The sequence below is a fragment of the Rissa tridactyla genome, chromosome 21 (assembly GCF_028500815.1).
Source record: "Rissa tridactyla isolate bRisTri1 chromosome 21, bRisTri1.patW.cur.20221130, whole genome shotgun sequence".
Taxonomy (NCBI): Eukaryota; Metazoa; Chordata; class Aves; order Charadriiformes; family Laridae; genus Rissa; species Rissa tridactyla.
In genome coordinates this window covers 560,301-585,548 of record NC_071486.1, presented here as the reverse complement: position 1 = coordinate 585,548, position 25,248 = coordinate 560,301, and the positions used below count along the sequence as shown (strand labels likewise).

The 25,248-nt window shown below is 47.0% G+C and overlaps 1 protein-coding gene across 2 annotated transcripts in view; it reads right to left on the bottom strand.

Annotated features, from left to right (window-relative positions):
• Positions 1–14,774, bottom strand: part of KDM5B (lysine demethylase 5B) — a 55,316-nt gene extending 40,542 nt beyond the window's left edge. The window contains exons 1-3 of one of the 2 annotated variants that reach the window (XM_054181184.1): positions 14,546–14,774; positions 1,676–1,753; positions 228–350 (exon numbers count right to left, since the gene is read on the bottom strand). In XM_054181184.1, coding sequence (XP_054037159.1) covers positions 228–350; positions 1,676–1,753; positions 14,546–14,683 — 339 coding nt within the window. In that variant the 5' untranslated portion in view covers positions 14,684–14,774. Of the gene's footprint in view, positions 1–227; positions 351–994; positions 1,110–1,675; positions 1,754–14,545 lie in introns of those variants that run through there. The other variant, XM_054181185.1, reaches the window with a different exon arrangement.
• Positions 14,775–25,248: the final 10,474 nt, after the last annotated feature.

Below are 25,248 nucleotides of genomic sequence, written 5' to 3'. Positions count from 1 at the left end.
TCCTTCAGTTAAGCCTAAATTTATTCTTGTTGTATCCAAGTTCAACTTTAGAGAGATGGAAATTTAATTTGATGTCCTAGCTCACATGGAAGCTTCCTACTATTTTGTCACATTAGCTATGTTAGCTTAAACAAAGCAATACCCCTTGAACAACTGTGACAACACCCCAGAAACTGCGATAACACAACATCTTTTTAGGAAGAGTTTCTCCCTTGTAGCAATCTTACTCTGTTAAGCTGAAATAAATCCAAGATCTTCCTCTCCACATGTGGAATTTTCAGCGTACATCCTTGAAGCTCCCAAAACTTTGCAATCTGGTCCAGAAAATTCAGCTTTACACGAGTTTGGGCCTGAAAAAAACAAAAACAAAACCAATGAACTGCACATGCTTTTGTAGTAGCCCACTGTTTATAATGTTGCAGCCTCAGTTGCCTGCCTGGCTTTTCCCTGTGCAAGTGTAATTTGGCATTTTCCCCCTCTTGTCATAATGTATAAAAAAAAAAAATTCCATACAGATACTACCAATCTTTCCTCAAGTCATTTTTTGTTAACTTTTACTGCATTTAGGAAAGTACTTTCTCAGAACAGACAAGCAATGCGTTATTACTGCTAAAAACTACCTAAATGAGCTGTATTGCTAAAATTTAGTATATTTATTACATTAATAAATGTAACCGTTTCCTACAATTTTGTTTATTTGTAATAAACCAAATATAAGCCAATATTTATGGCTTATTAAAAAAAAAAATTAGAAAAGTTTTTTTCTGTTATCCCTTTTCACTCCCAACTGCATTTGTTTCATTTTTATGGATACGAACCAGTCAGGGCAGGGCAAGCCAATTAGTCTGTTTGCCCAGCAATTCACGCGGTAAGATAATTGGACTGTTGCTATGTCCAATTCTAGTAGTAGCTTATACTTAAATTTTGACACGTTTTATTTTCACCACACTGTCGATTCTTAAGGTAAAAAAAGGCCATGTCTACGCAGACTCACTTGCTCAGCAACTCCAGAGAGCTCTGACCCAGCGTGTGTCCATGCAAATCTCTCTCTCAGCACCCGAAGCCAGCGTTCGAGCCCTTCCCCGGGACTCCACACAACCACACCAGGACTTCAGAAAACGAGCGTCACAAGAACAATTGGTCACCGCCACTCCAACTCATACCAGTGGCGAGCTACCCAGGACTCCTCGCCACTCCCTCCCTCTCGTCTGAATTCATGAAGCAGTGAAGGAAAGTGCTTGCGAGCAGCAAATTTCACACCAACTGAATCCAGATTTTGTAATTGTTTCTTGCAAATGGCTTGTTATTTTTAAAGCATTCTGTAAACGCTTCATCTCTTCTACTTTTAAAAGATGCTGTATGCGCACAAAACCCAGATAGAAATCTATGGTACTTGAGAATTTGAGTTTAACCACTTATAAGCACCTCTGCGTGGAAAAGACCTGAATTATATTCCTTTAATGAGCATTAACTTTACTTTTTATGCTTGGGATGTTTTTAACTAGATTCTGAAACAGATTAATTTCTGTGCTAATTAAAAACTGATGTTCAGAGGTCCTGAGTGCTGTCAGCTCAAGTGAAACACAGCCCACGGTCAATCCACTGGAAAACACTGCCTCTCGAAGGAGTATTTAAACATTCTGGAACAGAAGCGATGTTCAGCTTTACAATTTACCTCTAGTTCATTGAGCCTCTGGATCCTCGGTGTAAAGTGAAGCTTATCGACATCACACGCAAATGGAGGCTGCCAGTCCTGGAGAAACAGAAGAGTTTCATCAAAAGACCAGGAAAATGAAGGAAACCTCTCTATACGCCAGTCAAAAGCCAGGTGAGCCCAAAGCATGGAAGAGGTCTCCGTGGCTTCCAAACCCTCCCCACCACGTGCCCCTCCAGCAGACGGCAGGAGCCCAGCGTGGTGGCCACGCAGCACCTGCCCACTGGCACGGGCTGCATCCCAGCCTCTGGGGCCATCGCACCCCACCGTGCTCCCAGCTGTGGGGAGCTCTACTTCTGTTTCCAAATTACTCCATGGTAAACAAGCCTGGAAAGCAGGAAGAACGAGATATGCCAAGTGACCTTCACTGCCTACCCCTTAAAATATTTAAGTGTGCCTTTGAAATAGATATTGAAGCCACAAAATAAATGGCACCTGGGGACTAAGGACCTGTCCCCAAAGCCAAGCCTCCAGTTGCCCACTGAGTCAGTCCATCTTCTCCCTGCCCACGCGGGGCAGCTAACGGTGCCGCACAGGCCATCCCCTGGTCTCATGCCAACCCTCCCCTGCCCAGGCCATTCCCAGAGGGGAACCGTGTGGCACCGAGGGCTGCGTCTGCCAGAGAGCGAGACAACTCCCTGGGAAGGGCTGGTACCGTGCAAGGCAGCCCCCCCAGCGCTGCAAACCGGAGTAACAGAAACTCGGTTCCAACTCGGAGATAGGACGTTACTTATCTTAACAAATTCAGTATTGTTACCACGCAAAACACAGAACAAAGTGCAGTTTGATAAACCATGTTCCAAACTGCAACGCCTGCCTCGGTGGGGAAGAACAACATTCGATAGTGGAGTCTTTAGATGCTCATGAAGGACAAACGCAGCAGTTAGCTGGTCTCCAAAACAAACAGCAGCTGCACTAAAAAACAGAAATAAAAGCTTCTTTTCTTAATTCCTTGTCTGCAAACATTCAGGAGCAGCTGGAATATGATCAATTTAAAAAAAAGATTATTATTACTTTGACAGAATACCTGCAACTGGTAGTGTTATTTATAAATACAACTATAAAGCAATTTTATCTTTTAGATCTCTGACATCTCTCACATGCAGTTGGTTTGGCAGCACACAGCTTCGCTAAACCAAATTAGATTTGATTTAAACTTGACAGTAATTTATTACATATAAAGCTATCTTATTATCACTAATTACAGAATGAAGATAACACACGAGAGCTACTGATAGTGGAGTAAGACAAGAGCTTTCTACCAGGAAAAAAGAACGTTTACTCAACACCTGTGGACCAAGGCAACTAAAGTAAGAGCAACACCATAAGGAGAATGTCTGTTATTTTCGCAGATATACTTAATACAAAAAATTAGTGTCAAATCCCCTTACGTACAAACACCCAGGCTCAATTCTGTATTGTGACCCCACCCTGTCACTAGAGCAAGCCCACGGCAGAACCAGGTATTTTCACAACTGGAGAGAAGGTATGCAAGAGCCACCAAGAGCGTGGAAAACCTCAAGAGCAAAGAGGGACACCAATCTACGTGTTTTATCAAACATACGTTAACTAATCCGGACCTCTAAAGTTTACTGATCCTACAAGACAGTTTCAGCACATCAAAACTCAGCAAGGTTGAAATTAAAATTTGAACTGGAAGTTAGATGACAATAGGGGGATGAAGATGACAAATTATCAAGACGACGGTCAATCCTCAACCAGAGGGACACGCTTCTCAATCATTTTTGGTCTTTTAAGCCCAGAACTAAGACTGGTGTCCAATGGCATGATGTTCTTAAACAGCTAGATAAAATTAACCTCATGTTTTTTGTTTGCCAGAACACCAAATGCAACAAAAATAACAAGCCTAACAAAGAAAACATTTGACATTCTTTTGTAATGTTCTGATATCTGAGGAATCATTCGTGACCCACAAACTGTAGGAGGAGAAACATGACTGGGAACATTCAGGGCAAGATTTGAAGTGTCACACTTCAACAGGACAAATCTGACTTTCCGGCTGAACCCACTGGTTACATCATTAGTCACAAGTCTGGAGTTTACTCCGTGCATGGAGAGAGACAGAAGACCATCAACCAAACCAGGTGAGGACACACAGTGGTAACAACACGGAACACCCTTGGGACATGCTGGGGACATTGCCAAACTGCAAGATCGATCCTAAACACTTCGCTTAGGCTGAGAGAGTAAATGAAAACAGGGGCATGTGCTGGCTGACCACATAGCTAAGTGATGAGCTAAGGCAGTCGCCAGGTGGGCCACACATTGCCCTACAACAGGATCCCTACAACCAACGACGACCTGCAGAGGAAAAGAAGCAGGAATAAAAAGAACAGGAGCAAGAATTTAGCTCACATAGGCAGTGACTTTACTCCGTTACTGAGCCTGACGCTGTCAGGGCTATCGCTTGCAGATAAAGGACTGGCAGACGGTCAGGAAAGCCAAAGAAGGGAGAGGAGAGTGCAGGAGGCTCTTCTGGTGGGGCCTCGTGTCCCCTGGCACAGTCTGCTGCTCTGGGGAGAGCCCAGAGAAAAGCCTGTATGCCACTGAGGCACAACAGGAGGAACAGGATCCCTACCTGTTCCTACACGCTCCAGCTCATGCTCAATCTTAAAGAAATAAAGACACAAGGGTCCCTGGGACAGATAAGGGCTTAAGAGCCACTGCTAGAAAGCAGCTTGTCTTCAGACAGGACAGAAGCAGCTTGTCCCATGCACTTATGAAAGCGAATGAAGAAGTTTATGCGCATTATCTCACAGAAATACCATAATCACAACATGGTGTACCAAAACATAGTACTGCAGAATTAGCTGATTAACTCCATACGCCAGTCAGTAATAAACAGGAGATGTATGTTTTGGGAAACTCTCCGTTTTGGCTAAAGACACTTGCTCTAGCGAAACACTAGTTAAGTTAATCAGAAAAAGTAACAGAACTCCAGACAACACAAGCTTCCACAACAGGTATTTTTGACACCTAGCAGTTTTTAAGTTTAATGATACTGAATGAATGCTGCACACACCAGAACACTTTGATGGTACGTCAGCTGTTTTACAAAGAGAAGCTTTGGAAATTCAATCTATTCAATATAGGACTTTCAGTAGATAGCTTTTCAGTCTATCAGGCAGACGGGTCCATTGACTAGAAACAAAAATTTGGAAAAAAAAAATTGGTGGTGGAAGCCCCATCCCTGGCAGTTGTTAAGGCCAGGCTGGACGGGGCTCTGAGCAACCTGATCTAGTGGGAGGTGTCCCTGCCCAGGGCAGGGGGGCTGGAACTAGATGATCTTTAAGGTCCCTTCCAACCCTAACAATTCTATGATTCTACGAACAGCCTTAAAAGCATTTAACTTTTAGCAACAAGAAAGTCTCTATTGAGATATGGTAAATTGGCTTAAATGAGAGGTAACACTGGATTGATTTACTCCGGCTTTTGACATTTTTAAGCAGGTAGAGCTGGGTGAAAATGCATGCTATACATTATACAGTAGGTTATATTAGATTATTATAAAAAGACTCCTGACTTTAGAAACACTACTGCACATCCCATTTATCACAAACTGTTTCATATGACATTAGTCAGCTACAGATACAGAGCCACTCGCCACCTGGAGAAATTATAACAGGTGTCGTAAACAGGCCACTTGACTATCACTGATTCATTTTAAAGTCACAAACAGTTCATTTTGGAGCATCTGAACTACTCAAAGTTGAAACAACCTATGAGAATAATTTTTATCGTCTTCTGTTTTTATCATCTTTTTATCAATCTATCCAGGGTACAGCAAGTCCCTTAATTCCTAAACAAGATGCTTTCAACCCTTCTTTAATAATCACGTTATTTACTCAACAAAAATCTTGCATACGTTCTGAAGCACAACTTAAGATAAATGCAATATCCATTAAAATGAGTATTAAGAAACATATGTATTTTGAGATAAATGCCTTCATGCACCTTGAAAACGCAGCAACACCACAAGAGGGAGCTTTTTCACGGCAAGGCTAATTCTGCAAAACTGCTGATGCGCATGATGAGCTTTGCTGTGGAAGAGAAGAGCACACGCAAACCCACTCCACGGGCCCACTTCCCTTACGTTTGTGCCCGGGAAGTCTGTGACACTAGCAATTTCCAGCCAGCATGCACTTGGCAAGGTCCTCAAAAGCAACTGGTCTGGATTCCCCTCCTTTTTAAAAAAAAAAAAAAAAGTTTACAAAGATCAATTTATGTTTCTTTCAACAAGCATGCTAAACACTAAGGATATGAGGATATGCAAAAAGCAAGAAAACCTGAACTTCCTAAAAAATCATGAGTTTTTACACCACACAGACTCTTCAGCTGAAATGAGTCTGTTGCTTTCTATTGTCCATACAGCATTTTTAGAAGCCTGTAACGAACACACAATATCATTTGCCTACGTTAGCGTTACCGTGCATTTGTTAACCAGACTTAAGAGAATAAACCTGAATATCAATCCATGCAAAAAATGAGACTAACATCAAAATTTCAAACTTTTCTATAAACTTTATAGACAAACCTCACTGTTCAGAAGGCATACCCTGAGAATCACATTAATATTTCAAGTGGCAATGCAAACTACAAACGGTCAGGAGAACTATTTCTAGACTATTTCTATATTCCTCCCTACAGACCTGTTGTTAGAGGGATGGCAGGTTTCATGTAATTTCAGCTGGTAAGCCTTCCACCTCATCCAAACTCACTCTCTAATTAAGATTTAACCACTCCCACTCTCTTGAATTCAAGTGAAGAAGAAATTACCACTGTCACTGGTAAGCTGTTCTACAAGTTAGCTTTGAATTTTCTTTTTCACTTATCCTCACCGCATTTTTAACCAAATATCTTGTTTGCTTACTGTCCAAGAAGCTATTCACGAGCTCTTCCTGGAAGCGATGTTTCAAGACATTTTTCAATAAACAAATATCTTTTTGCTTCTCTTTACAGGACCAGCTTCCCAGTCCCGCAAATAAAGGTTTTTTTCCTCGGGCTTTTTTCCTGAGACCTCTCCTATTTTTTCAATGTCTTTTAAAAACTGCAAGTAGCATTTTAGTTGCAATCTCTCCAGTGTCAGACACAAAGAGAGACGTCACTTTCATTATTTTGCTAGACAGCGTCTCATAGTAAGATCCAAAAGAATATCTTAGCAATTCTTGCCAGAGAAACACATATTCATTCAGTTAACTATAGCAATTCACCGCTTCCCAGGATGCCCACCCTGTGAGCGTGACCTACATCCTTTGTTCCCAGATCTCTGATCTTGCCTTTGCGAAGGTGTTACATGATTGCTGCCTCCGAGCGGGAGGGAGCAGACTCCGTGACTCAGGAGGTCCCTTTTCGTCTCACGGTTTTACGACTACATTAAAAACACACTCAAAAGAAACTCAGATGGCAGAATCTACGCAAAACTGATGTGCGCCACCATTTATCGCTGCAGCAGTGTCAGTGGGTCATCCACAAAGCTTCCTTTTGAATGGGAACTAATCCCTCTGTGACCCTGTTAAAAGGCTAACATTAGTTGGTAACTCCCATCATCAGCTAACCTAGTTTGTGGTGACATGGTCCTTGTTTGATTTTTTGAGCACAGGTGATTTTTCCAACATAAACACTGAATTCCTCCTTGCTAGGAAGGGACCGTGGGTGCAGTAACACACCTTACACACAGAACGCTCCAATAGCATAAGCTTGGTGGAGCATTTCTCATTTGAGACAAAAATCAGACTCTGTTATGTACTGCAGACTAACAAAGGACAAAACACCACCACAAATCCTTCCCATCTGAGAACCACAGACAAAGATGAGCTTGCAATGGGAATCGCCTCCCTAGATCCCAGTCTTTGTATGCCAGCTCCAAACCTGGAGAGAAATAAGAGATCAGGTAAACTGGAGATGATGCTCGAGCCTCAGAAACAGCTGCACCTCGAGACCCAAAGGCAGAGGATGGAAACTATACATCAACACAAAACAGGCAGCAGGGTTTCCATACAGGAGATACCACTCTTCTCTCCACAGAGGCGACTGCGTGAACAGAACAGACCCAGAGGCTCTGGCAGCACCAGGCAAGGACAAGCAATGTGGCAGCAGCATTCACAAACAGCAGGTCACAGGGCGCTGGGGTCAGTGCACTGGCAACGCCTCCCAGATCTCCGAACTCTTCAGAGGCACTGACCTAGACCTTGAAGCAGAGCATCCACCTGTACCGGGGCCAGGCTCGTCTGTCAGCATCCAGGGGCACCGGGCCCCAAGAGCTACTGCCATCTCCACTCGAGACGCAGCAAGTGGTAGATGGGCCTTTGGTCTGGTCCCACAGCACGTCCCCAGTGGGTGTCTGACTGGTAAACGGCAGGGACAGCACAGACTGTTTCTGGCGCTCTCCCTTTGGAGACAGCCTGTGCCCTCTTTGGAGCTGTTAACTGGCAGCTTTTAAACCTAGATTTTAATCCTGATGTAACTCGGATTAAGAAAAGATCTGAACGCAGCCATCCCAGAACAGCAGCAGACCAACGCTGCTGGCTTCACCTCTGGCCAGGGGAGTCCCCAGCGGCTTCCATCCTCTGCTGCCCTGGCTACCTACAGCCCCATCCTGTCTGTTCAGATCCATTTTCCCTTGTAAAGCACCTGCTTTCTCAGGGAAGAGTATTTACTCAGACACAAATCAGGTTGTATGAACCCAGAGGTTCCCCCTGGCTTTTAAAAACATCCAACCTGGTCTTTCACACACATGCACAGACTCCCGCCAGCGCTTCCCAGATACAACCCAGTAATCGGGGCTTGAGAGACAGTACATCCTAATGGATACACAGGCATAAATTCATTCCATTCACTGGCAGCTTTAGTTTCAATGCTGGGGAAGGGAGCTGCATTTAGTTTGAAACTCTAAATTTCAGCTTTTAGCTAATTGACACTGTTTATCTCAAATTAAGCAAACAAAAAAAAAACTACAAAAAAAAATCCCCAAACATGCTGCTACTATTGACCCATATAGAGAATTCCAGACTGAACTGTTTCATCTTAAATTTTCAATGAGCTTAACAGAGTGAGTGTTGGAAACCCCTCACTAGAAGAGACTTGAGTCAAGGAGAGGCAAATCTCACCGTCCTTTAAGCACACTCTAATGTTTCAGTGCTTCTGAACTGCAGAAACCACACCACCGGTGACCACAGCACTGCTGCACATGGCAGCCACCACGAGCAAAATGATACTCCTTATTCATATTTTCCTGCCAATTAAAGATCAGAGGAGACCAGTAAATAATCTACTCTGAATTTACCTAACTTCATACTACGACCCCTGTATTGAACACAGTAAATTCTTCATTTAAAGTAAAAATTTCCTAATGAGCTTTGGTGACTGATCTATTTTTCTTCACAAGAATTTGACAGCGTGTGAACAGGAACCTCAGCACTGAAATATCTCTTCCCAAAAAAACGACCAGTCTTCAACTCAAAGTGCCAGAAAGGGGCAAATCCACCACCAGCCTTCATTTTTTCCCCAGCAGCTGGTCACCGGCCCAGCTGAAAACACACCCCCTGGTACCCAAGTCAAGCGAATCTGCCTTGTGCTGAACGGGAACCGGCAGCTCGGGCTCTTCTCATCGACATTGACAAACGACGTGGTACCTGGGATTCTCTCCCTATGAAGCTCACTTACGTATTGTAATTGAGTTATCTCTCTGTTTTCTTTTTGATAAAAATCAACTGGCTGAGCCTCTGTATATTGTCAAATCAGAGGGATCATCATAATCAACTTCCTGTTCAGGACAAAGTATAACAATTCTCTGTTTTAGTATGTTTTACAACCTCAGGACCGGGAGACTGCCAGAACCCTCAACAAAGTTGTTCCAACAGTGAATTGGTTTTAGTCCATAGTTTAATGAAGGGGTTTTGGTTTGCTTTGTGTTTTCTTTTTCTCCATAAAAATGAAAATAAATCAAGCAGGCAGCTGAATGAGCAGGCTGAACAGACGCTGTTTAAATCAACCTTGCTCCTGAAAATACATCCCTGGAGCAGCGGCTCTAGTTCTTGGAAGCCCTGTGCCTTTAGGTTTCACCGCTCAAGCTTTGTTAAGGTCACATTTTTCAAAATTCATTCTTTCATGCGCAGAACTTTCTTGACGCGTCTCCATATCCTCTCTCTCGTTGTGAAATCTTTTTAAAATTCTCAAACGAGTGCAGTACTCTGAATGCAGGATTTTCTATTCTCATGCTACCACAGAGGTAAATCACCCCATTCTTCACCCAGAACCTCAGGAGCTGCATTCACTGGTTTAGCCAAAGCATCCATTCTACCATTACAGTGGTTGCCACAAGGATCCAGTTATTTTTCAATAATCCTCCCTCCTCCAGGACTGGCCTACGCTCCTTTGTTCCCAAATGTAAAACCTCACATTAAGTCCCACTTAAGCGATTACTGTTTCATAACCTCCATTGTTTATTAGGCAATCGGGATCCCTCCATAACAATGAGCTGCCCGCCATAAATGTGCGATCTATATGCAATAATTTCTTTTGTTCTTCTAGACTTTTAATGAAAATTAGATACCGTTGGCTTGAGATTCTGAAAGACCATTAGAAACATATTCTTCATTACAATTTCTCATTAATAGCTGAAATAATTTGTGATTTCCTGCAGTATGATATCAATTTTGCACAATAACAGTTATTATAATTAGAATACTGAAACACATTCAAGTAATTTACATATCTCAGATCATGACAACACAACTGGCTTAACCAAATACATAGTCTCATAGAAAACAATAAAACTAATTTGACAACGCCAGTTTTCATACAATTGTATTTCATAGTATCACCTTTCAGGCTCCTAGTCAGGACTGTACCAGTCGTTCTCCCACCCTGGAGTGAGATGTGATCAACAACTCTTGCACCCATAAAGAATTTAAACCCATACGGAAGTTAATTCCTCTCAGCCTTTTGAAAGTTTCCCACTATTACAGGATTACTGGAAAATGCAAGTCAATAATTCAGAAAACTCCACTGTCAATTCCTTCAAAATTTCAACTATATTAATACAGACCTTCTGATCTTAAAATGCTTAGTTTTATCAGGGCAGACTTAAGGTTACTTAAAGGCCTTAACTGAACTTCTCCAAATACACATTATTTAAAGCAATAAAATTTAGCCTGATTTTTCTCAATTTCCATGTTTGGCCATGGGAAAATTACAATGTTTCTAGAATACTGTATATTTTGAAAGCGATTAATATGGCAAGTAAGGCTTAAGTAATTGTTATTAGCTATTTGTTCACAGCAGCAAAGCAACTACACAATGAAGCGGAAGAAGAGTCCATTCTCAAGAAAAACTTGAAGCAGGAATGGTATCATATGTTCTACATTTTACCTTTTATTCTTGAAGCTAGACTTCAAATTTGCTAGACTGTTTGCTTTCATTAATTGCTATTAACTACCTACTTCAAATAACGATACTATTCTCAAGCAATACTTCATTTCACTCATCTAAGTGCCCCCAGTAATTTGCAAAGCAATCATAAAATCTTCCAGAATGTCAGGCCACCACTTGACATGCCAAGTTTTGGAATAAACCACTGTTCCAGATTACCATTTAAAGAAAGAAATCCTAATAAAGGATGTTTTCAGCTCATAGAAGAAAATTCTAACAACAAAACAGCACGAGATGGACTGCAAACAAGTTGTGCAGCATCCACTTTTCTGCATCTAGCTCCTCACCTTCAGTTCAAGAGTCGCAGCATCTCTAATTTATGTAGCACATGAACTACCAGAAGCAACCACCACTGGTAAAGCCCTGTATCTCCTGTGAACACTTTGCTGCCAACAGGACTGTCTACTTATGCTCAAGACTGTTGACAAAAAGCCTTTGCTTTGCTGTTCCGTACAAAAAGTGTCAGTGAATACAGTTATTGTTGCACCCTTTACATGACAGCCATTACAGTATCCCAGAATCACCCAGCTAAGAGCAAAACTAAGCCATCAGTGATGAGTGGAACAAACTGAACTGGAATGAAGAGGAGGAAAGCTTCTTTTGAGTGCTCAATTGGAAACGGACATGCAGAAATTACACCTCCTGTTACATTCCTGGACATTCTTCCATCCCATGAACACACAACAATCCCCCAGAATCCTCTATCTTCCATCCAGATGTCTACAGCACATCAGATACCTCGATACCCCCCTCACAAAACAGTTCACTGTCCTCGAAACCTGCCACGCAAGAGAAGCCACCACAGATGTGGTTCTCTCCAAGCCTACCTGGCGCCCAGCTAACACTAGCAAAAAGGTTCCAGAGAAAAAGACCCTTCTCCTTCAGAGAACAGCGAGCTCTCCTCTTTATGGTCAGGTGCTGTAACATCAAAGCTAGCTTCGGTGCAAGGCCTTCTTCACGAGCGAATTGTGAAACTACGGTTGGGCATCACCACTCTCACACAATATTCCATATTACGGTTCAAAAGCACAAATTCTTCTGCTGATAATTTTCCAGCAGAGTTTAAGCTAAAATAATGCAACCCAAGCAATCAAATTTTTAATTCCTTTTTCAGCACAGACCCTGACAGTTCACAGTGCTGCCTACCTGCTCACCAGCACGTAACCGGACTAAGAACGCAGGCAAAAGATTCACTTGGATGCATGAAGACTTCAAGCCTCAGCTGTCGCTGAACAATGCATTTGGTTGGCACATATATAATTTTGTGAAGAGGTAGGTATAGTTTGTAGCTCACAATGTTATAAACCACTCAATTACACAGAAAAGAACAATAACTGAATAGTCATTGCGTCTCCTGTTTTCAGGAGGAAGGCCAGGAACTACGTCAACTCCCAGGCTTTTTCTGGTAGATCTGGAAGAGCTCCCTCTATGCTCTAGGCCGGTGAACGAACAACTGCACTTGCACAAGTCATCCAATTAATTATCTGGGGTAGATAAGAGCCATGGTAGCTAAGCTCTCATGAAAGCCAGGCCTCATACCACTATTAGGTGCTCAGCCCTCAGCAGCGCCAACTATTTTCATCCTACTTCTAAATACGCTCAGCGAAACATACGATCATAAATACAGACAGATATTAGCTCTTCGGTAAGTGAAGACGAGAGTATGCCAAAAATGCATCTGTAATAAGTAATTCATTCCTTATGAGAGCTATTAATTTTTGAGTCTCTAACAGATACCATAGCTTACGAGAAGCCTTTATTATAGGGTTTTGGCTTTTTACATAAGCAGCCAAGAAACGCAAATGAGATTTTTTTAAAAACAAATCACAAAAGAAAAAACCTTGATAAAAATTCTGTTCCACTCACAGCTACTGAAACACCGTTGACAATATACAACCCCAAAAGATTATTCTACTCAAAAATATTACATAAGTTAAATGTTGACTGTATAATGAAAACCATCTTACCCCCTCAACTGTGTCAGCATTTGGCTGCACTGCACGAGAAGGGGCACAGGCAAATTCTACCTAGATATAAATTCAAGAGCGTTCTTGTGTGTGTTCATACCACTGCAAACCATGACTCTTCTTCCAGAGAACAGAAACATCTTCCTCTCCAATGAGATTCACGTTATTCAATCTGCTACAAGCATTTCTATCCTCTCAGACAGCAACACAGCAAGTTACTTCTATTTTAATTCATAAGGAAAAGGATGGTTACCAACAGGAGTCCCGGCAGTGATCAAAACATGAAACTGTGAAGCATGTGTTTCCGAACATCATTTCTTTGAACTCAAAGTCTCACTCACAAAACTTAAGTCTGCAGAAACATTTTGTCAGCTTCACCTCTTGCTGGATGAGATTTAAGGCTCTCAGCTGCTGTTTAGCATTCTAGTTCTTGCCGTCATGTTAACCACCTCAAGCCAGCTGCACCACCCCAGACTTGCACCACCCTCCACTTAGAGAAAGAGCAATTCACTCAAAAGAAAGATGATTCACACACACTTGTTAATTAGATTTTTACTCTAAGAAGCCCCTATCCCCACCAGTCCGGCTGTTTATCCCTTTAAACGAACTAAGAATTATGACTACACAAACTATGGTTCCAAGATCTTCGCAGTATTTCTCAGTAAATTGAGTAAACCAACAAAAGGAAATCAGAATTCACACCCCAGTTTTGGGCTTACTACATTGTCGGTTGAGGTGATGATGATGAACACGAAGGCTTATTACTCTTCCCACTGTGGATTGCATTCTAAAATGGTGGCCATGTCTGTCTAGGCTTCAGCTCGCAGAGGCACCAGCCAAACTCACAGCTGCGGAGTTTGGTGTTGTTCAACTTGAGGACGCAGTTACCTGTGCTGGAGCCCAGCCGGGGCGGGGGCAGGGCCGGAGGAGGCCGCCGGGGGCCCGGAGCGGCCGAGGGGCGCTCCCCCCAGCCCTCCACCGCCACAATGCCAACATGGAGGGCAACACCCAGGCAGCTGCCTCCTCGGGGGCTCGGCACGGCGACCGCTCCCCCCCAGCAGCCGCTCCAGCCGCGGGGCTCCGGCCGACTGGCAACTTTTGGGGGCCGAGCAGCGGGGGCGGGCGGGGAAGGAGGCCGAGGCCGGGCAGGCGGGGTGCGCGGCGAGGCCGGTTGCCCCGCTCCCCTCCGCCGACTTTCCTACCGGGCAACTCCGGCGCTTAGGAGCGACTTTGCGGGAGGTCACCCTCCAGCCCCGCGGCGCTGAAACTTCACCTGCCCGGGGGTCGCTGCGCGGCCGAGGGGAGCGGAGCGGCCGTAGGGCTGAGGGGGGGAAGGGGCGGGGGGTCGCCGGTGCGGGCCGGGCCGGGCCGCCACACAAAGGCCGTTCCCCGGCGGCGCCATGCGGGCACTCACCGGCGGCGGCCGCACCTTGCAGATGCCGGTCTGCTCGGCGATGGGCCGGATCTTGTGGATGAAGGCGAAGGGGTCGGCGAACTCCTCCCAGCTGGGCTCGAAGACGGGGCACTCGGGCGGGGGCAGGAACTCGGCCATGGCCCGGGCCGGGTCTGCTCCGCCGCTGCCGCTCCGAACAATCCTCTAACAGCCACTGGGCCGCCGAGCGCCGCTGGAACGGGACGTGCGCCTCCGCCGGGAGGGGGGGGGGGGGGGGGTGGAACGGGGAGGGGGGGGGGTAAGGAGCGAGAGAAAAAGAGTCCGCCCCGGCCTGGGCGGGGGGAGGGGGCGGTGGCCGCCCCGCCCCGTCACGCGCCTTTGTGAGGGGGCGTCGGAACCCGGGGACAGCGCTCTGCCCGGCGGCGGCTCCCCCCAGCGCGGGCTGGAGCCGCTCTCAGGACCCTGCCCGGGCACGGCGGGCACCGCGCCTCTCGCTAGAGACTGCTTGCAGCCCGCTGGGCCTCGGCCCCGCTCCCGGCCACCTTTGTGCGCGGCCCCAGGCCTACGGACCTCTCTCGCGGCCGCTCCCCCCGGCACTGCCGGCTCGGGGAAGCCCCTCAGCCCCGCGCTCTCGAGCCCCGCGCTCTCGAGCTCCGCGCCGCTCGTTACGCGCCGCCCAGGGCCGTTGGAGCCGCCTCGGGCAGCAGCACATGGGCCGGCGGCCCCGCCGAGCTCTGTTTACATGCGCGGAGGGATTCGCCACAGCTGACAGCCGCCGCCGGCCGGCGCTTCTTTTTTTAAAGAGCCTCTCCGCTCGCCGCCATTGGCCGCGCCGCGGACGCGTCACGGGCGGGGCGGCCCCGCGCGGACGCATTGTCTGTGCGTGGCCGCCGCCGCCGGTCCCGGCCCGGCCCCTTTGTTCCGCGGGGCCCCGGCCCGTTGTCCGCCCGGGGGCACCGCGGACCAACCCCCCCCCCCCCCGCCCTGCGGGGGCCGCCCGCCGGTACCGGGAAGACGAGGCTTCCCCCGCCCCGCGGGAGCGGCGGCCCCATCCCCTCCCACACCCCCATCCCCCCGCGGCGCTCGGGGCGGGGGGAGGGGCGGCCCCGCCGCAGCAGCAGGCGCCGCACGTAGCGCACGTGCGTGGCCGGGCGGCCCCGCCCCCTCCCCCCCAGCGCCCACGCGCGTCTCCCCTCAGCCGCCGCCGCCGCCATTTGCTGCGCGGGGCCGGGCCCGGCCAGGGGACAGCGAGGGAGCGGCCCCGGCCCGGCCCCTCACCCCCCGCAGGGGACGCAGCGTGAGGCTGCGGCCATTATTGCTGGCGATGCCACGGGAACCCGCGTGCTGTTATAGCCTGCAATTAAAGTAAAATACACAGATCACAACTTTTACTTCGAGGACGCAATGCTCATGGTGTAATTTTTAATAAAACATCACTCAACTGGCCTAAAATTCTGAATAAAACTGAGAGAGGTGCTCACTGCTTTATTAATAAAGTGGTACAAGATGTCAAATACAGGCTGTCCAGGCCCAGGAGCAGCAGCAGACCGTGGGGCCGCAGCCCCGGGTTGCTCCGATGGAGGAAAAGCTGCTGTGGGTGGCAAAGGCAGCCCACGCGTCCCACGCCATTGGTTCCCTGGCGGACGTTCCTCCAGCCCGACCCTCCCCAGGAGCACTCAGGGGCAGCAGGGCCACGTCAGCTACCCGAGCTGCTGCTCGCCCTTAGAGTAAATCAAAAAATTAGAGTACAGAGCATTCGCTGCCAGTTTAAGATGATAAACCTTATTCTTCTCCGCACTTTGAAAATGAAGAGAAAACAAAAAAAAAAAGAAACAGCTTTTATACAGGGCATTTGTGCAGAGAAAAGTAGTGGGGGGGTTCCCTGGAGCCTTCTGCGCTGTGGGTCCCACCGCTCTGGGGGCTGTGGGACGCCCCGGCCCGGGGCGGGACAGCACGACCCACTCCCGTCCCGTCCCCCAGGCCCAGTGCTCGGGCACGGACAGTGCTGGGATCCGGGGTGACAGCGGGATGGCCGAGGTCCCTCCGGCCCAGCAGGGACACCAGGGCCCAGCAGCCAAACCCCGAGGGGGCCTGAGGGGACAGCCAGAGCCCTGGAGAGACCTCAGCCATTGGGAGCACCTCGGAGTTCCACGAGCTCTGGGAAGAGGCTTAAGGCTCTTTCCTTTGCTGAACTTTAACTGCAGCTGACAGAAGTCAACGAACCTACTTCCTTGTACAAAAGCAGCATCAAGTTTAGACAGAAATCTTAAGGCACGTATGTAAAATACACCATAACTGGTTTATACTTTCATTTTACACCAAGGGTACCTCCAGTAGAAGTCACCTACCTAATACCACAATCTGGAGAGAAAACTAAGCTGCTTAATCACCTCCGAACAGCTGCTCTGCGTCACATCCAAAACCCAAGGGTCTCCAGCACAGAGAACGCCTCCAGCAACACCACTTCTGTGACTTCAGGTCTGAAAGTTTCCCCAAGAGTTTCAAGGATGCTTGAACACCGCTGGTTTCTTGTGTACAGCAAATAAAGCCTCATTGGTAATGACTCCCTGAGGACTTGTTCCATCAGAGCTGGAAGGACCATGTTTAGCAGGACCATTTCTGCCAATACAGTCCCATACAAAATTCTCCTACGGGACTGCGATGGAAAAACACTCAAAGCAGAGGTGCTTTACCTGGGAAGTTATGGAGGAGGAGAAGCAGCACTTGCTACAAAGATTTAAAGGTGAGCAGGGCAGGGAGACCAAGCCATGACCCAATGATAAAAAGCAGGTGCCTTGAAGGGAGGGAACGGTGGCTCAGGTCTGGCTAAGATCATAGGATCATAGAACAGTTCGGGTTGGAAGGGACCTTAAAGATCATCTAGTTCCAACCCCCTGCCCTGGGCAGGGACACCTCCCACTAGACCATGTCGCTCAAAGCCCCATCCAGCCTGGCCTTGAACCCCTCCAGGGATGGCGCATTGACAACTTCCCTGGGCAACCTGTTCCAGTGCCTCACCACCCTCACAGTAAAGAATTTCTTACTAATATCCAATCTAAATCTCCCCTCTTTCAGTTTGAAACCATTCCCCCTCATCCCATGGCTCCACTCCCTGATCCAGAGTCCCTCCCAGCTTTCTTGAACGCCTCCTTTAGGGAATGGAAGGCTGCTATAAGGTCTCCCTGGAGCCTTCTCTTCTCCAGGCTGAACAACCCAAACTCTCTCAGCAGAGGTGCTTCAGCCCTCTGATCATCTTTGTGGCCTCCTCTGGACCCGTTCCAACAGGTCCATGTCCTTCTGATGTTGAGGGCCCCAGAGCTGGGCACAGCGCTCCAGGTGGGGTCCCACCAGAGCAGAGCAGAGGGGCAGAATCCCCCCCCTTGCCCTGCTGGCCATACTTTTGATGCAGCCCAGGATGCGGTTGGCTTTCTGGGCTGCAAGCGCACCTTGCCGGCTCATGTTGAGCTTCTCATCCACCAAGATTTAAGGTAAGCAGTAACCCCTGGAGGGTCTGAACACCCCATCAGGCATCCTTCTTGTCTTTCCACCTTGCTACCTGCTAATGTAAATGCTTCAACACAAATGTGTACTTCTGCACGCTGCCTTCTCCTGTACCCTCCTCCTGCCATGACATCTGCAGAGCGTGTGCTGTGTCCGGGGATTAGCGTGGCACAGCACACTGGCCTAGAAATCAATGGCTCTGGGTTCTGGGATGAATTCCCCAAGTACTACAGAAGCACAAACTGCAGAGAGGAAAGCAGATTTCACTCAGCTGGAATGAGAATGCAGACATTCCTTCTGCGTGGTTCAGCTGACTGTCGTTAATTAAAGCCTTTTATTAGATAGGCTTTCTTGAAGCCTGTTGTATTTGTTCCCAGGGAGCAGAACGGCCCCATTTGCTGCAGTGCCGTGTAGTACCCAAGCGACAGGGCAGCTGCTGTCCTGGCAGTGACCGAGCAGAGACATCAAACAGTAAAGGGTCAGGTTGGCCCAAGGCGAGGAGTGCCGAGGTTTTGGCTGAGCCCAGCGCTCTTCCCTAGGTCAGGGCTTTCTCCTTGGCAGCTCCTCCACCCTCATGCAGCCGCGCCCATTCCTGTGCCTTGCTGGGAGCTCTGCAATGAACCCTTCACACTTGAGCATCCCTTTACATCCAGCTTCAGCACAGCTCTCTTCACGTACCATTTGTTTGCAGGAAGTCCCATCAACCTGTAGGGATATTTAGCTAATTCTGTTTTGTGTTTTCTTGGATGGGAACCATATTGCCAATTTCTCTACTAGTGCAAGCCTCCCCTCTGCTCTTCTGCACTAGCCATCAGGTGTCTGGAGCACCTTGTCCATAAAGCCTATGTTGACTTGCTTGCATTTGTATATCCAAATCAGACACTGCAAAAGTCTTTCCCTGTTTTATGTACGTGCCCATGCTATCCTAGACCACCTCTCCTTTTCAGACAAAGGCTGTATACCAGTTCAAACAGAGTAATTCCAGCTAAGTCAGCATTAATTCAGATTGATACTTGGTAACTTTGAATCCCATCCCATCCGTTTCCAGGCAGACACTACAGAGCTGTTAATTCCAGTGCTAAGAATGGGCAGTCAGCAAGGGGAGCTGCTAGAGAGAGTCAGGAGAGGACACCTGTCACCTCGGCAGCCTGGAGTCCGGTCAGTTTAATTCTGTATCACAGCAAGAGCTTTCACTGCGGCCAGTTCCTCTGGCACCCACCAAGTGCTGCTTGCATTGGCCTGGGACAACAGGAACATCAAGATGAGCTTTAGGAGAGGCCATACCCTGGACCTTCAAGCAGACAGAAGGTATCTGCACTGTGGACACTGAAAAAGCTAACCAAACTGCTCCCAGAAGCTCTGCAATTAGCAATACTTAAGAAAAGATGCTAATATTACACAAGCTTCACTCCAGAGTTACCTAGAAGCAAGCTGGAGGAAATCCTGCCCACTGGAGTCCAAGTTTTAGACCATCATGTCCAGAGACAGTCAGCACCACATATGGAGTTTATAGTCAGGTGTTCGGTTTTTTTTATAAGTCATATGTAAGTGAAACTCCACTGAAGCCAAAGGACTCATTTCATCAGCACAGCCTGGCCTAATTAAAATACTATGTGTTTAGATGATCACAATACAGAGCAGGGAGGGAAACATGCTGAGCCTCTCAGCTCTTTAAGAAAATAGGTTCCTGGGAACAAACAGATTTAGTAAGCAGAATCTATGATAGATCAAACCAAACCAGTTTTCCCGGGCAAACCAGCAGCCTGTACAAACCTGCAAAGCAGTTTGAGTTTCATCATCAAGGCTAGAAAAGGGTTTTACATTTTCCAGAAAGCCAGCTGCTCCCAGAGATGCTGATGCATGGCAGTCCTTGAGAAAAAGGACTGTTAGTGTCAAGCTGCTGCAATCTCAGGATCCTGGTTAGAAATATGGAGTATTCTGGATATACCAGGCTATGGACATTTTATAAGCATAGGTTCCAGCTCACAGACATCGTACTGACTCTTGTTTTGACGCCAGGTACCCAGACTGTTTGTCTTGCATTATGTCCTGGCTAATTGGGTCTTATCAGAAACACTCTTAGATGGAGAATGAGGTACTTTGCTGGCAACTTTTGCTACAAGAGAAATGTTGGTTTCAATACATAGATGCCCTGGTACTTTTCTGCTTTTCTTCCAGAAGCCGTGCTCCACACCACTGCCCTGTTCCGTGTCTCCATGGTGCCTTCTGCGCTCTGGGGAAGCCTGACATCCAAACTCTTCAGGCTGCAGGTTGAAGATGTCAGCTACAGGAAACCATGCAGAGGGGCCACGCTGATGGGGTAGGCAGGAAATCTGAGCCTCGTTTGTGGGCTAGAACTGAGCTGGCCGAGGACTGAGGACGGAAGTCCCACAGCTGCACACAGCTCCTAGCGGGGACTATGTCCATAGACAGGTAAAAACAGCTGGTAAACACGTGGAGGAATAAAATACCTCTCCTCAGATACGGAAAGTCCTCTGCAGTTTTGCAACTGCCTTCAGCATTATTTATTAATAAAATTCCTTAAGGCCCATACCCTATCATTAGCTACTATTAAAGGCCAAATACAGTCTTACTCCACATCCTTGGCCAGACTGCCATAAGAGCAAGGATAAGCAGACCACAGCCATCGGAAGCGCTGGAAAGGCAGAGCTGAGGTGCTGTTTCACACGCCTCACTTCGCTCTCAGGCAGCTGCTGACTCATGCTCAACAAATTAAGGTTGTACCTCCTTGCTCTTCAGCACGCTAATAGCAAACAGCAGCCATGTGGGACACAATCCGCTTCCAGGCAGGACGTGGAGAGGGTGGGATTCTTCCGGTTAAGTGTGGAGGCTGACAAGGGACCAGTCATCAATGGAGCACTTGGACAGTCAGCGAGGGCGAGGCTCTAAGGTTTGTTATCTTCAAGCAGGTGTCCAAAATAGGTCAGAGCACCCCCACTGTGTGATCCCCCTACTTCTCTGCATTGACTATAGGGAGCTTTGGGTGACCAGTTCAGCTCCAGACCTCGATGCTTGAGAAAGTGAACCCCCCTATGAAGCCCTGTCAACACAGAGCAACTTGGGAAATATAACTTGCCATGAGGTGTAAAAACACAAAGCATACCTTTTTTTTTCTTATGAAAAACTATTTCAGAAATGAAGATGCAGCTTCTCCACCCCTAAAGCCCTTGGTTGCAGTGAAACAGAAAGTACCACCACAACTGTTCCCCCAAAAGTATCTGAACTCAGCTGTGGTTTCTGCACAGGGGGAGTAGAAGCAGCACTAAAAAAAAAAAACAAAACAAAACAAAACAAAAAAACCCAAAACACTCAGAGAAGACTGTACCTTCTGTCAGCCTGGCAAAGCCCGCTATCACAGAGTGGTGACACGTTGCACTGCCACAGATAAACCCCGTGCCCTCCTCTCCACAACCCAGCCACACTACGCAGGCCCAGGCAAGGGGGGAAACTGGCTTGCAGAAAATGTTTAATTAACAAATCTTGTTCCTAGTCAAGCTTCCTGCCTCTGCTCCAGCTGAAATCCCCCACGATTACCCCGACATATGCTCCAGGATTCACTTGCTTTTAGACACATAAGGGGTAATATTTAAGAGGCAATAAGGAGCCTTCGTTAGCTCGTGCAATAGCACAGGATCCAGGGGACCCCTGTGCGTGGGTAACCCGCAGCTGCACTCGGGATGCATCGACATGCCTAGTCCCGACACGCAGATACGACCCAAACCCTCCCCGCTCCTCCCCCCAGCAAGGTACCATCCAAGTTTCAAACGGCAAGCGCACGCAAAGTCATCTAAGCCCTCGTGGGTCACTTAAAATACACTAAAAATTGACAGGCCAAGGCTGAGCAGACAAGGAGTCACAACATAAGAAAAAGTTTGGTTTTTAAACCACTGTCATTCACCGATGAAGAGCCATGGGAAAACCTGCTTCTAGATGAGATTTAAACATGCAGAAATAGCTGCAGATCGCTCAGGTACGTTGAAGAATGTCTAAGAGCTACACAAATTAAGGCAGAGAAAGTATTTCAGACAATACCAATGACAAAAGTGACAGTGTTAGCAAAGCAAAGGTGGTAAGAAACCGCATGAATCATACAAGGCGTCAGACCGATACAGAATCTGGTAGATGGCACGCAGGTTTAAAACCAGCTGGGGAGCCAGAAGGCATTCAAAGGGGAAAGAATATGATTAAGCCACCTGGCAATGGAGACCTTAGGAGCTCTACAGTCAATAAACCACGAAAAGAAACAGAAATCAGGCCCTCAGAATGCACCAAGTTCTGAGGGATTTCTGCAAAGGAAGCCTGGCTTATTGTGTTCGTACCTGGAACCACACAGATCTAATGAAGATGATGTAAAAAAATTTCAAAATCCCCAACAGAATTTAGAGCATCTTTCACAAGGAAGTACAAGACTGAACAAGAAAAGCTTTCTATGACCACAAGTACAACAGTAAGGATTGCTCTTGATCTGCCAGCACCTACAATTAGCAAAAAAAGTGTGTATCAGCACATAGGTTCTTTAGAGAAGTGTCTGCAATAAACACATAAGAGTATTTAATACATCTAATCAAAAGTAAACAAGGTCTAAATCAATACGCAGTCAAGCTGCCCCACTCAGCCTCATCAGGCAAATCTAACACATGCAGACACACTCAGCAGACATTAAAATACTTGTAGGCAGGGAAGATAATGAAGCCAGCACACATATGCTGTAATAGACAAAGCTGGAACTTAAACACGCTGTTGATATCGGCAACAGCAGTGAACAAGTAAAGAAACAGACACAGAATTTGAAAACAGAGAGAGGAAGATAAACACTAAACACCCAGCAAAAAGTAAAACAAGAAACAGAAGAGTACTTCGCATGGAACTGCCAGTAACCGTTGCCTGAATTACGAGGGAAGTCGGAGAAAAGGAAACCCTCCATTTCTGGGTCCCATATGTGCTTACTGCAAGACATTAACACCATTTTCAAAAGCATTTGTGGACAATGGCAGAAACTGTTCTATAATGTACTCTGAGACGTGACTGGGACACTTCCATACATACATGCACATGTTTTTGCCTTCCACATAAATTCCACGCAAATTGTGAAAAACAAAGGCATAGGCCATTCTGTCCCAGTCAGCAGAGCGCCGTGAGCCCATGGTTCAGCAGCAGCTGTAGCTGACCCACGGTGCGCCCCCGCTCCCCTGACCCCAGCCCATCCTACTACGCTGAGCCACCTTAGCTCACGACACCAAAACCATGCCCTTCTTCCCCCAACTCATTCCTCGTGGATAAGTTTTCTTGCCAGTTTAACACAAAACTTTGTGCTAGAGGCAGTGCAAGACTGAAAACGTGATTGCATGGGTGAGACACGGGAGGACCAGGACCGCGACAGCCAGCAGTTAAGCTAGTTTACGGCAGCTACAGACATAGAACTGAAAGTAACTCTGCGTGGGACGCAGTGCTGACAACTTGTGCAGAATCGCACAAGATCAGCTCCAGAACTGCTGGAAAACAATGCCAGGCTCAACGTGGTACGTTAGCATCTCTGAAACAATGCATACCGGCAGCATTCAGCCAAGGCAGGTTCTACAAACCGGATTTTGAAATAACTTTCAGCCACAGAGATCTCTACTCGCAGTATAAGCAACTGAAACGCAGCTTTTGCAAGCAGTAATGATGTAAGACTATGAAACGCATTTGACAGTTGTAGCCACAGAGCTCTTAACAAAAGAAAAAGGAACATGAAGATGCTTGAGGTCTTGGCAGCCTTCTTCAAGAAGACTGCTTGGAATTCATCCCTAATTTGAAGCTCTGCAATGAGCCGCTCACAGCGGCTGTCTCTGGAAAAGGAACTCGAGCAGCCAGTAACCTTGTAGAGGTCATTGTCTTGGAGAAATTCACAGAAATGAGATTAAAATTGCAGGGTAAGAACAGATTCTCAGAAAGGTTGAGCCATTTTGGACAGAGGGATTTGTTTGTCCCAATTCAAGTCTCTAGAAGTTAAATGCATAGTTCTGGACTTGACACATTAGGCCTTCAACAGGCACTTAGGAAATTCACTTAATTCTAACTTTACTATCTAAAACGGACAAAGAGAACCCTCTGTTCCTGTTATCTTCTTTCCCCAAACCCCCTTGATATTGCAAAAGCAGCCCAGTGCACCCTGCTCAATCGGTAACTCACTTCCAGGTATAAGGTTTGGAAAACTGAATCTTACCCACCAAACCAACGGCGCAGAGGTTGGGAGAGTTACACACTGCCCAAGTACCGCCTTCACCGATCTCTGTTCGGTGAAGTGCCCAAGCGGCAAAGCTGGCTGGTGTTTAAGTCGCAGTACGCAGAGAGAGACCAGCAACAGCATCTCAGCATTTCAAACCAAAATTATTTAGAGAGAAGGACTGCAGGTCTTTAGGAAGAGCTGTAAACAGGCCCTCGCCACAGTGTAATAGCAGTTAAACATCACCCGTCACCTCCAAAAGGTAACAAAGCTGAAGTGGGAGAAATGCCTAACCAGCAACACATTTGGGAGCCTTTCTGGAGCTGATTAGATCCATATGGACAGAAACTCAAGCCCGCAAAGTTGTCTTGAAAATTTTTTTCAGCTTCTCCATGACCATCTGATTTCCAGCCCTGATCTTAGAAAGTGAGTTTAAGTTTTCCTGCCTATGATCAGAAGTCCCTTCCTACTTTTTGAAACCCGCAAAGAAAGGCTTAACCCCTTGTTCTTCCCTCAGCCTCAAGCACTGCTCCATTTTGCAGTTGATGGAGCAATTCCTGGGGCACGTATTGGGCCAGAGCTGAGACCACTCGCGCGCAGACTTGCTGGTAGCCCAGAGGAAGCCTGGGGCAGGCCTTAAAGCAGAACTGAGCTCACCTAGCGGGTGGGGGCACTTCGCCTTAAAGGGACTAAGATGCACTTCCTTCCTTCCTCCGAGTCAGTCACTTAAGACTTCCTAAGTTTTCCTGCATTTATAACAACCTATATTAAATATGAGAAAAAAGTATTTCCTGAATGTTTCTGGAATGTTTTCTAGTCCCTCCCACTTAGTATTTACAGCTGTTCTTTTTCTAGGTAGCAGCTGAAGAGAAGAATTTAACTTTTTGTGCCCAAGCACTCCCAGCTCTTGACACAGACCAGGGAAACCAAAACAATGCTGCAGAGAAACTCTGAAACATGCTCCTGAAAAATGACTGGAAGTTTTACAAATCACCAA